Below are 15,196 nucleotides of genomic sequence, written 5' to 3'. Positions count from 1 at the left end.
CTCTCTCTCTCTCTCTTCTCTCTCTCCTTTCCCCTTTCCTTCCCACTCTCCCTCTTTCCCTTCTTCTGTTTAGCCCTCCCTCCCCTCGCTCATTCTATTATCGCTTTGTTTTCCCCTTTTTTCTGTGCATAGTCCTTATCTCTCAGTCTTGTCCTGGTGTGTATGTGATCTGCAGCGTCCGCGGTTGGCCAGCCGTGCTGCTGCAGCGCTGTACCCGGAGGTATGCAAAGACACGGGCGCAGGACACACGGCCGCTATTTCCGACCCTCGCTGGACACGGCGTTGGTACCTCGCGAGGCAGTGTGGCAAGTCTGATGGCATTCCTCACCTCACGCTAAATACCATGCAATAAGCAGTGATCATGTGAAAAGAGAGGCGTTGCCAGTGTCCGATTGATTTTTGTCAACCCATCTATTTTCCATTCGTCATCTGCCGCAGAAACTGCTTTGTGGTGCTCATTCCCGCTGATTGGATGGGATTGATATTTATAACCTGTGATATAATTCATTGAGCGTACTTGGGTGCGGTGATATTGGTAATGGGGCCGGGAGTTTGAGTACAATTGGCTGACCTTTGCGGTCGTTTGAGTCAATAAATGATCGGCGTATCCAATTGGCGGGCGAGAACAGCCAATCGCCTGGGCGGGCGGTGCGCAGCCGGTGGAGTGGGTCGTACCGTCACTACACACACAGTTCTCGTTTCGACTGGGCCCAGCGCTCCGTGACGTTTCATGTTGACTGCCATTGTCCGGTAAATTTGGGCCGTGGGGTGTGGAGTTTTCTGCCGTTGCTTTTCTTTGACGGCATCGCAGTAAACCACGTCGCAGTAGTTCCCTCGTGGCTTTGGGTGCGGTAATACAGTGCTTGCGCAAATTGCGGGCATGGGTGACGCTGATTTGCACCGACGTTAAGGCTGGTCGGAAAAATTCTGTCTTAGTCTGCGGCATGGTTTACTGGCCTAGATTACGACGTGTCGGCGTGACCGCTCGATGCGGGGAAAAAACAATTTCTCAGAGATGTGTTTGTCCGGACAAATATTACCGTTCTCGCGGACGTGTGTGCTGCGCAAATACGTGACAAAGCATCCTGCCGCGCTGCTGCTCGCCTTGGCAGTTGCGTTTCTAGAAGCAGGCGCGCGGCATGGCATGGCGATTCATGAGACAATCGTGCCATGAACCACTGTGTGTGATGCGGACGAGATGGGCGGCGATTCGTTATCTCTCATACGCCGCTCGAATGCGTATGAATCAGAGATGCTGAGGTGGCTGTGGTTCCTGCTTTTTGTGAAAGATTGATGCGAGCCATGCGGTGGTGTATGGGAGGAATCCACCGTAAAAAGTAATGCCCTCAACCTTTTCGGGCGCCGCTTCACCCGTTCCACCATGTGCTGATAAACAGTAACAATGGTCAGCGGGATAAAGAAACGGCTGACAAGAACGCGCATTCTGTTGCGAGTGATTCTTAAGCTGTTTTATTCTTACGTCTATATCGGCCATGTGAAATGTTTTGCAAACCGCTGGGACCACACGCTTGGTTATGTACGATTTGTCCGAGTTAAGTTTACGCGTGGCAGTCGAGAGAGAGGGTTGTAATACGCACATGGTCGCGATGAAAAGCGAAGTTCGTTATTGCGTACCATGAATGACTTCGAATGGCCTTCTCTCCCCCCCCCCCCCCCCCAAACGCTGTAGCACTGCTATTTGCCATCAGCGCGTTTTAAATTCAATTTTGGTGCGGAAATTTGTCTTCATCTTATCCAGATTCGCGTCGCAAGTTCTGAATTATTCGTTCCTATGTGTAGCCGTCGACATTATCGGAGAGGTCGCCGACTGATTCGGAGAAGCCACGTCCTGGTCCTCGGCTCCGATGGTGTCATCGTGCCTGGGGGCCGTTTACGGACTATGTGAAAGGCGAGATGGACGGACGGTGGTGACCTCATCTGGCCAGCGTATCGTCTGCCGTGAGGGTGACGTGCCAGCCCCTGCCCGGCGTGACCCTGGCTGCGCATCCGGTGCTTGTCAGATGAAATTGTGATTTGGCCGAGCGATATATAGCCGCATGAGCTCAAGGACAAGCAGAAAATCGTAACTTCCAAAATTTGTTTTTCAGCTTGAACAAATGAATAATAGCGGATATTGGCGCTTACAATAGAGAAACGGGGGGGGGGGAGGGGGGACAGCTGCTAATACGCTCAGAGCGCCGGCACAGCCGGCAGTGGCGCCGGCAGTGCTGGTGCCGGCAGTGCCGGTGCCACTGACGTGTGTAGACTTTAACTGGGGACGATGTTAGATTCAAAGTTGCTTAGAAACTTTGTGTCGTAAGAAGGGAGCACTGGCATCAATAGGAGTTTCCATCAGTGTGTGGAAAGAACAAAAACAAGGCGCGCGTAAGGAGACGTGTCGCGATTTTCTACACGTGGAGCTATACTAACGTTGTGGCTGAGACATACTGTCCTCGAAATGAGCGCCAAATAAGATATGTTGGCTTGTTTCCTGAGCTGGAGCTACGCATTCTGTATGATTCAAAACGAAGTGTGTCCGGCAACACAGTATTTTCAGCTCAAACCAATGCTGGTTTTCCGGCATCGCGAGTAGTGCTAAAACACTCCACCTTTAAGCATTGGTATCATGGGAGTATCGCTGGGTTATACTTTCAAATGTTTACGTTTTCAACTGTGCTCGGGTTCAGTTCTCGAGTGGTGCGGGTTAAGATTAAATATCTCAAGTGAATTGGCAAGGCCCAAGGACTATCGTGTTATTGAACGATTTATGAATGCCACAGTCTCTGAAAATGTGTGGCTACTTTGCTGCGTACGTATTCCCACTCTGGCTTTATGACCTGACCTGGCCCAGCTTGGCGTGGATCGCCTCGGCACCCGCCTTCCGCGTTTTCCCAGCATAGTGAATCGGTCGCCCTATGGGTTTTCAAAACCATTTTGGTAGGCCGCTGATGCTGCCGGGCGAGTTTATATGCCATTTTTAAAGGTGGATTGCCGCTTCGCATGGCGAAACGTAGCTTAAAACTTTCTTATGCGGATGAGGCCCGTCTGATTATCAATGTCCTGAAAGCTAATTTTACATTTACATAGTATTTGTCGTGGAATTGTTTTATCGGGCTTCTTTCTCGTTGTAAAAACAATATGATAGAAATCGAATAAACGTGCATGTTTTCATTCGAGAGGAATTACTGTGTGGACCAAGTTAGACGCGTAGTTTCGACGTTTGTAGCTAGATGGCGCGATGCTCAGCATACGTAATGTTAGATTGTACCGCAATGCGCGGCGCCAGCCTACCGCTAGATGGCAGCGTATTCGGCATGCAGTGTAGTAGACTGCGCCGCAGCACATCTACGGGGGTGGCTCGCCGTCTCCACGTACGTTGTTTGAGCATGGTATTTCGCATCGAATGCACCGCCACGCCTGCTCCAACCCGGTCTTATGTCTTTGACACCAGAGTAGAAGCTGGCAAGTAACTTTGGTCAAATGCCTTGAGCGCTACTACTCACACGCAAAGTTTTTGCCGCACCTGAAAAACAGCAAACTCCGGCCCGCGCTTACGCTCACATCTGCATTGCAAATGCTGAACCTGGGCCCCTAAGCAGCGCGTCCGCTCTACTGAATGACGTATTGATTCTGTGGGGGCCGTGAGTCACGACGTCTGGCCCGTCCGGGCCGTGCCCGGTGACTCAGGCGACGGGCGGTGCGCCCGTTGACTCCGGCGACGGGCGGCGCGCCCGTTGACTCCGGCGGCGGGCGGCGGGCGGCACACCCGGTGACTCCGGCGGCGGGCGGCACACCCGTTGACTCCGGCGGCGGGCGGCACACCCGGTGACTCCGGCGACGGGCGGCACACTCGGTGACTCCGGCGGCGGGCGGCACACCCGTTGACTCCGGCGACGGGCGGCGCGCCCCGTCGCCGGTTGTACGGCCCTGTAGGCGGCGGCGGGCCGCTCTCGGGCGCGGGCGGGCACGCGGCCGTGACGTCACGCCGGCCGGTCGATGGGCGGCCGGGCGCGCCGCCACACCCCATTCTCGGTCGACGCGCGGAGCCTGCCGGTGCCGCCCTTCCCTGACCGGTGCGGAGCTCTCTTTCTCTCGCTCTCTCTTTATCTATCTCTATCTCATAGGTGAGGTCGCTCCTGGCGGCCTGGTGGGGCGCGCTGGGTCGTCGGCTCAGCCGGAGGCGGTGACTGGGTCGGGCCCGGCCAGCCCGTTTGGTGCCTGGTGTTTGGGCAGGATGGAGCTGCTGACGGAGGGAGCCATCGAGCGTCCGGCTGGCGGGCGGGCGAGACGGCCATTTTGGTGTATCGAAGGATACGTCAGTGAGTTTGCCTGTTTCGTCACCGGGGGATGTCGGAATGGGTCGCCGTTGTCCCTTTGAACCGCTCTGGTTTGTCTGAAAGGTTTGCCCAGTCCGGTTTGTTTGACGGGATCGTCGACCGCCGCGCTTCGATTCCAGGCTAAGCTGTTGGACGTCTTTTAAACGTCGTCCGCTGAGCTTGGTTTGAAGGTACTGCTGCCGTTGCAGGTCGCAAGAGACCGCCATTTTTGGCAGGAATACGGCTGATTTCGCCTTCTGTCGTTGAGTATTCCTGTCGTAGCTGTTCAGATCGCTAGATGGGGTATAGATTCTGGCACGCCGTCGCTGGCGGGTAGTTTTTGTTTCTTACGGCCGGTGTAATCTTTTTAGGGCTCTCTGGCTTAGGAGCCTTAGACTTTAGAGCCTTTCTAGGGCTCTCTGGCGGGAGGAGAATCACATTGTACGTTGAGTTGCCGTCGGTGTTCGATCGATGATAGTGCGCGCGCGTTGGAGTCGAGGAAAACATTTCTTTGGCCAAAAAAGGCAATGAGGGTATTTCATGGCGTTCAGTCTAATCTCGTATTGCACGAAAAACGGATTGTATTTGTTCATCCATTCCATGAAAGGCCACAACCCGTGTGCGTCCATACGTCGGCCCCACGGGAACCTGCCGCCGTGCGTCTCGTGCTGCTTCGTGCCGTGGTGCTGCACGCACCCTGTGGAAGGTCAGCCCTTGACGTAGGCCACCTACTGTGCTGAAGCCAACCGGCCGGCACGGTTCCCCGGCAAGCTCCGCTTCCCAGGCACTCGCTGCCTTTGCTGGTCAGTCACAAACGGCCTCACCTGGACGACGTAAGCACTGGTGTGTGACGTTGCTTATCGCTTACCTGCCCCAGGTGCCTCAGTTCACAGCAACAAGTCCGGCCCGTCAAGATCGCTGATAGAATCTTGGGCGCTGTGCTCACACCTGGCTCGGTCGAGGAGCCTCGAGCCGATTGATAGAAGCAATCACTTAACGCGTCGGACGGGCCGCCGCCGCACGCCGACTCCATTTCATCAGACGCGTTTCAGCGGTTATAGCTTTATTGGGCCGTTCTCTCGAGCCGAAACTTTACGGTCGGGCTTTCTGATCCAAGGGCGCAGTGAACTCTGGCTTTTCAGTGGTGGAACTGAACCGGGATGACTTCTGCCTGGAAACAATGGTCTCGCTAATGCGGTCGATGATCGACCGCCATTTTTTGTCGGTGTCGTCTCCATGGGACTCAGCGGGGGCATGATTGATCTCGTGGCTCGGATTTAGACGGGTGATCGCCGCTGTCTGGTCGTGGTCGGAAACTGGCAATCATGGCCTTGCGTGTGTCCTGCCGCCCGTCACGAACGGCTCCGTACACGGCATCTGCGCCGGGCAGTGGTCCGGCGCCCGCAGCATGGGGCTGAGGACGCTCCGCCTCGAGCTCCATGTCCCGCCGCGGTATGAGTTCCTTCTGGTTCGGCCTGGTGTGGGTCACGACCTGCCTTGGTAGGGCGCGCTAGTACCGGTGGTACCTTGGCACCGGTCTAGACTGTGCTCACATCTCGCCTTCCCACTTTGGCTTCTGCGGCTCAGTTATTGCCCACGTCTCGCCTCGCTGCGTCTGCGCTCTGTAGGGTCGACCTGTGCCTGCGTATTCTTTCGTCGCTGCTGCGTGCCGTCCTGTGCGGCGCGCGCGTGCCGCCCGGCCGCCGCGTCCCGCCCCGCCGCTCGTGTTTTGAGCCGGCTGCGGCCCGTCCGGCGGGCCTGACGGCATCGCCGCGCGTCTCTGCTCATCCATCGATCCGCGGTCGGCGGTCCGCCGCGCCGGCGAGTCGGCGGCCCCTCCGCCTTCGCCGTCTGGCGCCGGGCGCCGCGCCGCGCCGCGCCGCGCCCACCCGCGCCCCAGCTCCGCGGTCCGGCGGTCGGGCCAGCGCGCTGGGACGTGTCTTGGTCGTGTTTCCAGGCGCGACGAGATGGCGACGGAAATGACGACCTCCCAACGGCGTCGTTATTTTCTGGACATCCATTGTGATAGGACGCCGCCCGTGGTCGGCCGAGGTCGTCGCCCAGGCCGTGCCGTTAGGAAGTTTTCTCCTAAGGCATTTGGTAAGCACCATGTCTTTGGGTGCCGCGTTGCCGTTCTTTTTTTTGTGCTTTCCCTTCTCTCAGTGGGATAGCGCTGGCTGCATTTGTCATTTCGAGCGTCTTTTCTTCACATTCTATTAACGTCGCCGTGCCAAGTAGTCGCCGAGCCGGAGCCAATCTGCCGTTCGGTTGCCGCCGTAATCCCGCCAGCGTCCCGCCGCTGGTCGGGCAGCTCATTTCCGTCCGGCCTTTTAACCCGGTGACCTATACTGAACTGGTGTCGGCGGCCGCGTGGGAGGCAGGTATCTTGCCTCGGCCTGTTGAACTCCAGACGAGTGGGCACGAGTAGCGCAGCGCGGCGTCCGGTGCTCACGGTCAAAGGTCGGGGGTGGTCGCGCCTCCGCTCTTCTCGCTCTGGGCCGTCAGCTGCGCCAGTTGACCTTTCTGCTAGCTGTCGCTGCTAAAGAGGCCCAGGGTGCGCGGCGGCCGGCCGCCGACGCTCGGCTCGGACCAGCCGGCGCGGCGGCCGGCCGTCGCCATGGCGACCCCGGCCGCTGCACGTTCATCACGGCGGCTTCCGTCAGCAGCTCAGCCCCGCTCAGCCCGCTCCCGCTCCGCCAGCCCCCCCCCCCCCCCCCCCCCTGCGTCTGAGAGCTCCGACCGGCCGGCGGACGCTGGCACGCCGTGCTGACGCCGCTACGTCTCAGGGTGTCGTGAGTGCCGCGTGCGGTCTCGCCTTCACCTGCCCGCCCACCTGTCCGCCGCCGCGCGCTTCGCGTCCACCCCAGCGGCCGAGCAAGATGGCAGCCGAGGATGTGCGGGTGGCCGAGCCGCCCAAGCCGGAGATGGACGAGGACAAGCCCATGTCTCTGTAAGCCAAGCGCTGCCCGGCGTGATTCATTCGTGGATGTCGCGGCCCTGTCGGCCTTTCTGTTCTTCATCTTGCCGCGCTCTTCCGGTTCCCATTCCCTTCCTCTCCTTCTTTCCGTATCCCGCACGTTGTTCCTCTTTCGTGCCCTGTGGGCTTGCTCTCATCTTACCGGTCCCCAATCTCCTCTCTGCCCGTTACCCTCTTTTTCTCGTTTTTCTTTTCCTGCTTGACCGCCCTTCTGTCGTGCCGTTGCATGTGACCCCGGCAGCAGGCCGCCTGGCGTCGCCGTCTCGCTGACCCCGTCGTGCTGAGATGCTGTGCCGCCGAACCTGGCGACGCGCCAGAACCGGCGGGACCAATCAATGCCACTGCCGGACCGCGGGGACCAATCAGCGCGCCGCACGGCCTGCTGGCTGGCATCCCGTCAAGTGCAGATGCCGCCCGACGCGATTATGTTGACAGCCGTTCAGCCAGCGGCCGCAGCTTTACGCGCGCGGGAACGTTTGCCGATGGACTTGGGTCAGAATCGGATCATAGTTAGTACGAGAATCGTGTATCTGCGCGTCAGGGAGATTTGCTGACCGGTGTGTGACGCAGGGGACAGTCCAAGGCTTTTGGTCGCTGTGGCCATGCGGCCGGAATCCCTTGCGTGCGATTGTGAGGATAATTTTAAAAAGTTGCCTACCCATCTTGGATGAAACGTTGCTACTTCCAGTAATGCGAATAATTATTAGGGCAGCCACGTTTTTCTGTAGTTTAGCTTGATGTCACGCTTTAAGGAGCACTGGTCTCTTTTCCAACGAAATGTCATTCTTACGATAGCTCATCCTACACAGATGACCTATGCATCGTGCGCTTTCTCGCAACGATCCGGATGAGCTCTTGGCCTCCTGTAGAACTGTAAACAAAACTCTCAACCATATTAATGAAAGGTTCTGCTGCCCTGTGCAGCGACAAGGCAGGACACACTCTCACCGGCGGTGTGTTCGCTCTCATCTTCTCGGCGCTTTTGTTCCGTCACTGTCGCTGGTTTACCCCGAACGCCGTCTTTCTTGCGTGCTTCAGTGGCGTGCGTTTTGTCACTACTGAAGCCCTCGCATTACCACGCATTCAAAGACGCCGTATGCTTCGTCTCTTTTGGCTACGCTGGGATCTCCCTAATAAAACAGGAAAGAACTACTGGGAGAAATACACGGTTTTGGCTGGAGCTAATCCATCTGCAATCACTGGGGAGGAGGGGGGCTGGGGGTGCTAACGAACATAAACGTGGCGAAGAGGAGCACCACCGGCCCAGAATGCCTGAATGTTGCAAGACTACTGTAGCGTCTTGAAATGTTAGATCCAGTTTATGACGATTCATGAACATCGACGGCTGGTGGCTATGGGACAGAAACATAACTAATTTTTACCGTTCAGAGCAACGCAGCACGTTGTAGTGCCTTTATCGCCGTTCTTATTGTTATACCATCCAAACTGCGCGATTCCTTGACATCCCATGTCACCATAAGTCACAGAAACCCAGAAACCCCGAGACGTTATCGTCGCTTGTCTTAGGTAACTTAATACAAGTGATTTTTAGACATGATCAGAGATCTTGCTGGCGTACGAACATTCAAATGCAGGGCAAATTATACAATGTCCAAGACAGAATCTAACAGATCATCGACCCAATGGTGTTTTCATTTTAAGGTTAAGTACGAAATGCATTTTGGGCTCAGCAAACCTCCAAAGGATATGTCTCAGCATCTGAAGCAATTTTGGGATGCATTGGGCGACAACTGAAGAAGAGCGGCTTGATATGACATAAACCCTTACCTGAAATGTTGTATTTTAAGTCTTACCCTGAATTTGATCGGACATGCAAAAGTGTTTCAATCGCCCTTTTGGTTCCACCGGTTCCGGGGATGGCGGAAAATAGTTTTCCCTGCTATACTCGCTGGCCCTGCGCCCCGCCATCGGCAAAGTTCGAGCAGCACTGACTAGATCAGTACTGCGTCCGTCCCGGTAGATTTTAAGGGGGTCGCGTGCTTCATTTCAAGGGAGGATTCCACGGTTGTATGGGGCTTGGAACTGAAATGGTCATGTTAAAGATCATTCGGTGCATCGCACAGCCCTGCCCTTTTTATGACCTAGACCCCTCTAGTTTCTGAGCTACACGGTCGCGAAGATGTGGACACTATTTCGTGGAGACTATTTCAAGGCATACTCACGCCATCCATTACGCCATAATAGCGTCATTAAAATGCTGTCATTCGATTGGCCGCGTGGCAATCAAGACAAATAAAATGGAATTGTGTCGTTCATATCTGGCGTTCGTGAGCACGATTTCTAAATATAACGGCCTTCAGTTGGCTATAAATCAATGTTGTGCAGGGTACAATGGCGTATGGAGAAACATATTGACTAAACGGGGAAATTGTGTTGTCTAGAGCAGTCTTTTCCACTTTAAAGCATACCAATAGTTAGAAGTGAGCTGATTTCATCATATTTGGTGCTGGCTTCAATAATTTTAAATGTAAAACGTTCCCTTTGGGACATTGACAGTAGTTTGAATCAAAAGACGAGCAGGGGAATGTTAGGTAACACACACAAAAAACAAGAGGTGAAAACATCACACTTACCCACAATCAAGCTTCCCAACCGTGTAGTGCATGTTGTCGTCGTCGAAAGTTGTGTCAAAGTTTTCGTTGTCATCGATCTCTGTCTGATCGATGTAAGGTTGGGTGGCAGCCTCGTCCCAGAGCTCGCACAGGACTTAATATCCGACCTAGTATTAGAGAGCTGCAGTCAAGTAACTCTCCCTCGGCGCCCGTATTTCAGCCGCCAGCTGCCATAGTGTTGCATAAATCACCTCCCGTGTATCCTTATGCCGCCGTAACTTGCGCCACCACCATCGCCACACAGTCCAAACACATAAACCGCCGCGGCGGTGCGATACGTGTCCGCCGGGACCACCGCGACCGGCGGTCTGCCCCCCCCCCCCCCGCCCCCTGCCCCCCGGTGGTACGAGCTGGGAAGATGACCCGCACGGCCCCAGCCACATCGCGGCCCGTCACTCCGTCAGCCGTCCCACTCGGGCAGAACTGCCCGCGTATGCTGCCGAGCTGTTAAAGAGCGCGTCCAGTCACCGTCCTCGGGATGGGCGGGCCGCGCCAGCATCAGGTCACTCCGGCTGCTCGATAGCCGCCAACCCAGCGCCCGAACAGACACGGCCGAGAGGCTCCGGCCGGCCGAGAGTCCCGGCAATGCCCCCCCCACCCCGCCCCCCGCCCCCTCTCCTCTCTCCGTGCCGTAGGTCGGTCGGTGGCGGCTGTGTAAATAACGAATGGCGCGACGGACGCGGCGTGGGCCATGCAGGAGCGCGGTGCACACCTTGACCTCGCCGTCGCGCTGAGCTCGCTGCCATGGTCCGCGTAGTTTGACGTGTTGTGTGCATGCGCATCCGCACGTACGAGCGGATTGTCCTGTCTGTTTTGTTACCCGGAAGCATAAGTCAGCTAGATTTATCGTATAGCGCAGTTGAGTACAGCTGGCACGAGTTGTCACGTCGATGACGACGTGTCATTGGTCATCATGCACGCAGCCGGGCGGACAGACATCATGTGACCTCCGATCACTGGTGTTGACCTGGGCCCATGGTCTGCCAGCACTACTAATACGTGTCCACGACCACTGGAGCCCGGTACTCACGCTGACGACAGCCTGCGTTGATGCTGACCCTCCGCTCGGCGGCCGTCGCAGCTAGCCTGAGCCCTCCCGCTCGGTAGCCGGCCGTGCTGAGCGCCGCCGCTCGCAGTCCCGGTCGCGCCGCGCGCCGCCAACACCTCACGCGCCGCTCTTCCGTCCGCCAGGTACCAGAAGACGGAGGCGGCGCTGAAGACCACCGGCGAGAAGGCGTCCGGCCTGTTCGCCGGCCTGGGCGCCAAGTTCAGCGAGGCCCGCGAGTCGGCCACCTTCAAGTCGGTCGAGGAGCGGGTCGGCACCATGGTCACGACGGTCAAGGTCAGTCAAGATCGAGGTCGGCGGGGCACGGCTCAGCCACGGGCTGGCGCCGACACGCGGCCGTGGTGTCCGTCTGGGTGTTGTGACCCGACCCCGCTTTTGGTGAGACCACGGGCCGCCTCTCGAAGGCGGGAACGTTTCGCCGTAAGGCGTCAGTGAACCGGTCTGAGCGCTGTGCGTAATACGCAGTCGGCGACTAAGGAGACGGCGGGCTCAGAGCTCCGCCCAGCCGCTCTCTCGGGCATTAGAGGTGTGCCGTCCCACGCTGTCGCAGTCGGCGTCAGCGCACGGGTGACGACGAGTCGAGTACGCCGGCCGCCGCCGAGATCGGCTGAAATATGTCGCGCCGATCCCGCGGGGCTGGAGGCCGTCAGGCTGCTCAGTGATTTGAAGCGCTCCCCGGAGCCCGCCGGCGTGAATTGCCGATAATCGACCCACCGCGCCGCGGCGGCGGCCGGCCAGAGGCGGCTTTGGCGCACCGGCCGCGGCGGGGGACGGCCCTATCGTCGGATCAGAGCGGCCTGATTGCTCCCGGCGGGGCGTGTTTGTGAACGGCGCGCGACATGCAGCCCCGGCGAGTAGCCGCAGCTCTGCCTCGCCGGCTGACTCGGACGCCTGAGGCCGGTGTTCAGTCGGCGCCGGTCGCGGCGTGCGTCAGCCCAGCACGAATGCGGTCTGGTCGCCGGCGCTGCGGGCGTAACGATCAGTGCAGCTCGACACGGTCGCTGCCGTGCACGTGAATTGCCTGGCGCCACGGCACGGGACAAAAGGCGCCGGGTGCGAAATGCTGCACTTGCTGCCTCGTGAATTATGCAACAGTTAATTTTGTGAGCACAACATGAACCAGTGGCTCGTAGTCAAATGAAGCCCGGCGCACCCAGTTGAATGGTGTGAATGCTGTGTTTCCTTGATCTTTCCCTGCTTGCCCGGTCTGACAGCTTACTCTCCTGGTCCCGCTCATTTGAGTCCACGCGTGCGATTCATGTGGGAGATATTACCGTGTCGCGTGCGCCCGCTCCAAGGCGCGCACTGTCCTGTCCCGTCAGAGCCTCCCTCCGCCACCCCTGATCAGTCGACCGGGCGGGGTTGCAGAGCCACGTGACTGTGCCGCCGGCGCTGCAGCTGAGCCTCGGTCCAATCAACGAGTACCTGCCGCCACCTCCTGCCCCCACCCCGTCAGTGAGCCGCCGCCGGGCCGCATCGGCCTCTGTCACCCCACCCCCTCCCGTCCGCCGCCGCCGCCGCCGCCTCCTGCCCTCCCCCCCCCCCCCCGCCCGCCTCCGCCTCCTGCCCCCCCCCCCCGCCAGTGAGCCGCCGTCGGGCCGCCTCTGCCTCTGTCACCTCTCCCCCGCCGCCGCCTCCTGCCCCTCCCCCCCCCCCCATCATCATGAGCCGCCGTCGGGCCGTCTCAGCCTCTGCCCCCCCCCCCCCCCCCTCCCCCGCTTCCCTGCCGCCTCGGTGAGCCCAACGTTGGGCCGTCTCTGTCTCTGTCACCCCCCCCCCCCCTCCCCCCTCCCCGCATCATGAGCCGCCGCCGGGCCGTCTCTGGCTCTCATCCCGCTACCGGCGCCGTCCGGCCCTCCGGTGCCACCGCTGGCCACTGCTGCCAGCTGTGCGGCGCTCCCTAGTGGCTCCCCGGGCATTGTCACCTCAGGACGCAACACCAGATGCCCCGCGCGCCTGTGCCTCGCGGCTGCATCCCCTGGGACTGGCTGACTGACGCCGGCTGCCGCTGGGCGCCGTGGGGTCACCAGCGCCTGAGGACATTGGGTCCTGGTGCTGAACACTGGAAAAAGTCCTGCTTCGATGTTGGTAGATTGTATGTGCTTCTCTATGATTTGCTGAGACCCGCCGCGCGTCCCGTTAGAACAACGTGTGCCGTGCTGTTTCCCAGCCGCTTATGGTGGGCTCGGGGACAACCGCAATCACGAGAAATGACCGCGAAGGGGCGGGGAACTCTACGATTTTAGCGCGTGGTATTCTTGGATTATGCGGCGGTGATGTGTGAGCGCAGAAGTACGCGGAGGAAGAACCGAGTAGTGTCTTTAAGCGTGCCACGCGTCCAAGCATTAACGATACGAAGTGTTCCACATTTACGGCTTTTGCCTCAGAAGTGATTGCATCGCGTGTCAGCTTCTTCGCGCAATTGCTCTTGTCTTGCGACTTCCTCGCGTGCCCACAGTGCATGCTATTCTCGACCGGAGGTTATCACGCTGTCCCGACACGCGCCGGTGCTACGACATTATTTGCTCCATCCTTTGTGTCGTCGCTCGTGCTTCTGCATCAATGGGCGGGGTTCGCGGCCGTTCCGGCCGGGTAAGCGTGCCCCCCCCCCCCCTCCCCCTCCCCAGCGGCTGCATCTTGGCACCCGTGCCCCGCGCCACTATCGATTTCACAAACGGTCACGGCGGCGGCCGGCTGGCATCCGGGCGTCGCGCGCGCGCGACCATCGATCAGTGCGCCGCCTCTGCCACGTATCCGGCGGCGGCGACGGCGGCGGCGCGATCAATCGATGGGCGCCGCCCGAGCTCCGGGCCTCGGCGCCCACTGACGCGCCGGCTGGCCTCCCTTTCAGAGCAAGGTTTCGTCATCGCGCAGCAACTCGACCCAGTCGTTCGATGAGGCGCTCAAAGAGGCCGAGGCCGCCAAGAAGCAGGCGGAAGGCGCCGCGCCCGCCGCCGCCCCAGAAGAGAAGCCACAGTAGTGGCGCCGCGGCCGGTCGGGTCGGCGAGTTCAGTTTCTTCCCCGGACCGCCAGGTGGCCACCTCCGCTGCTCGGCATCGAAAGTGTCTCATTCCAGTGCAGTTATTTCGTTGAAAGTCAAAAGCAGTTTATTTACACGTGCGTGATAGTGAAGTCGGTTGTTGTGTTTCTATTGCAACGTGTGTGAAAAGGTGGCGAAAACTGGGTGTCCTGAGCCCGTCTACGACTGCGTGGGTCACGAAAAAATTAACGCATTTTAACGCCTGGCTAGTGCATGCTTCGCGAGGGTGGGTTCCAGCTAAAGTTGTACAGATTATCATGTAACTGGTGCAGCCTTATTGAATGGCATGATATCGCGAGTACATCTGGGGTGGTGTGTTTATTATATCAGAGCTAACCTCTGTTTTATCATGGCATCGAAGATCTGAAGCATTGAGCATGAGTTCACCAAAGTTCGACTCTCGTCATGGAGAGGCGGGTGATCTGGCAAAGGTCTAACCGAGCTCGGTCGCCAGCACGTCTCAGATTCATTAGCCCGTGTAGCCCTCCTTTGTTTTTCACTCCTTCGCAGTGGTGTGGTAACTGGGTAGCATGTGATAGATTGGTATTGAATAAATTGATCTAAAAGGGCGTATGTTTTCCGTCGCCGACCATGGGCAGCAGGAACCCCGTCTGTATAGTGCATTGGGCTGGTTTGAAGTTCTCTGAATGGTTTGAGGTGTGCGCGGGGCTAAGAGCGCCAGTCCGAGCCGTGAACGTTGTCGTCGTACGGCTGACTCCCGCACTACAACACGACAACCGAGCCAATTTCCTTTTTAATATACTTTCTCGCCTATGAGAGAGCCTTGCCTAAGACAGCAATGTGCGGAGGCCTTGGATCGAAAAACTCAAAACTGTCTTATTTTTTAGGCTGACGCACGCGAACTTTTGCAGCCTATTTCGCACCGTCACTTGAAAGTCATTGAAGCATGCATAAACGTCGCGTGAATGCCCCACCCCATTAGCCGTATCATGCTCATGGTCGAGAAAAAGCATGGCCACTGAGATGTTCGTGTTTGCATTGCGACAGCTTCAAGTGCCCCAACGGAAACAGGGAAACTGAGCTGGCGATTGCACATCTCGATCACGCTTTGGTCGTTTGGTCGTTTGTATGGCGACCGCTTCGGTCCGTAATGACCATTGCAGGGCTATGGGATGAAACGGAATGGATAGCGGCAAGGCAGGG

General features: G+C 58.1%; 1 protein-coding gene across 1 annotated transcript; it reads left to right on the top strand.

Moving 5' to 3' along the window:
• Positions 1-4,036: 4,036 nt before the first annotated feature.
• LOC119103275 (tumor protein D54-like) lies at positions 4,037-14,253 on the top strand. Its single transcript, XM_037226741.1, has 4 exons — positions 4,037-4,073; positions 7,103-7,266; positions 11,118-11,268; positions 13,844-14,253. Exons 2-4 carry the CDS (start codon positions 7,196-7,198, stop codon positions 13,970-13,972), a joined length of 351 nt encoding a protein of 116 aa, XP_037082636.1. The 5' UTR covers positions 4,037-4,073; positions 7,103-7,195; the 3' UTR covers positions 13,973-14,253.
• The last annotated feature ends 943 nt before the right edge of the window (positions 14,254-15,196 follow it).

Source organism: Pollicipes pollicipes, unplaced genomic scaffold (assembly GCF_011947565.3).
Source record: "Pollicipes pollicipes isolate AB1234 unplaced genomic scaffold, Ppol_2.1 Scaffold_5724;HRSCAF=6776_pilon_pilon_pilon, whole genome shotgun sequence".
Lineage (NCBI taxonomy): Eukaryota > Metazoa > Arthropoda > Thecostraca > Pollicipedomorpha > Pollicipedidae > Pollicipes > Pollicipes pollicipes.
The sequence above is the reverse complement of the archived record's forward strand: the minus strand, read 5'-3'. Positions and strand labels throughout refer to the sequence as shown.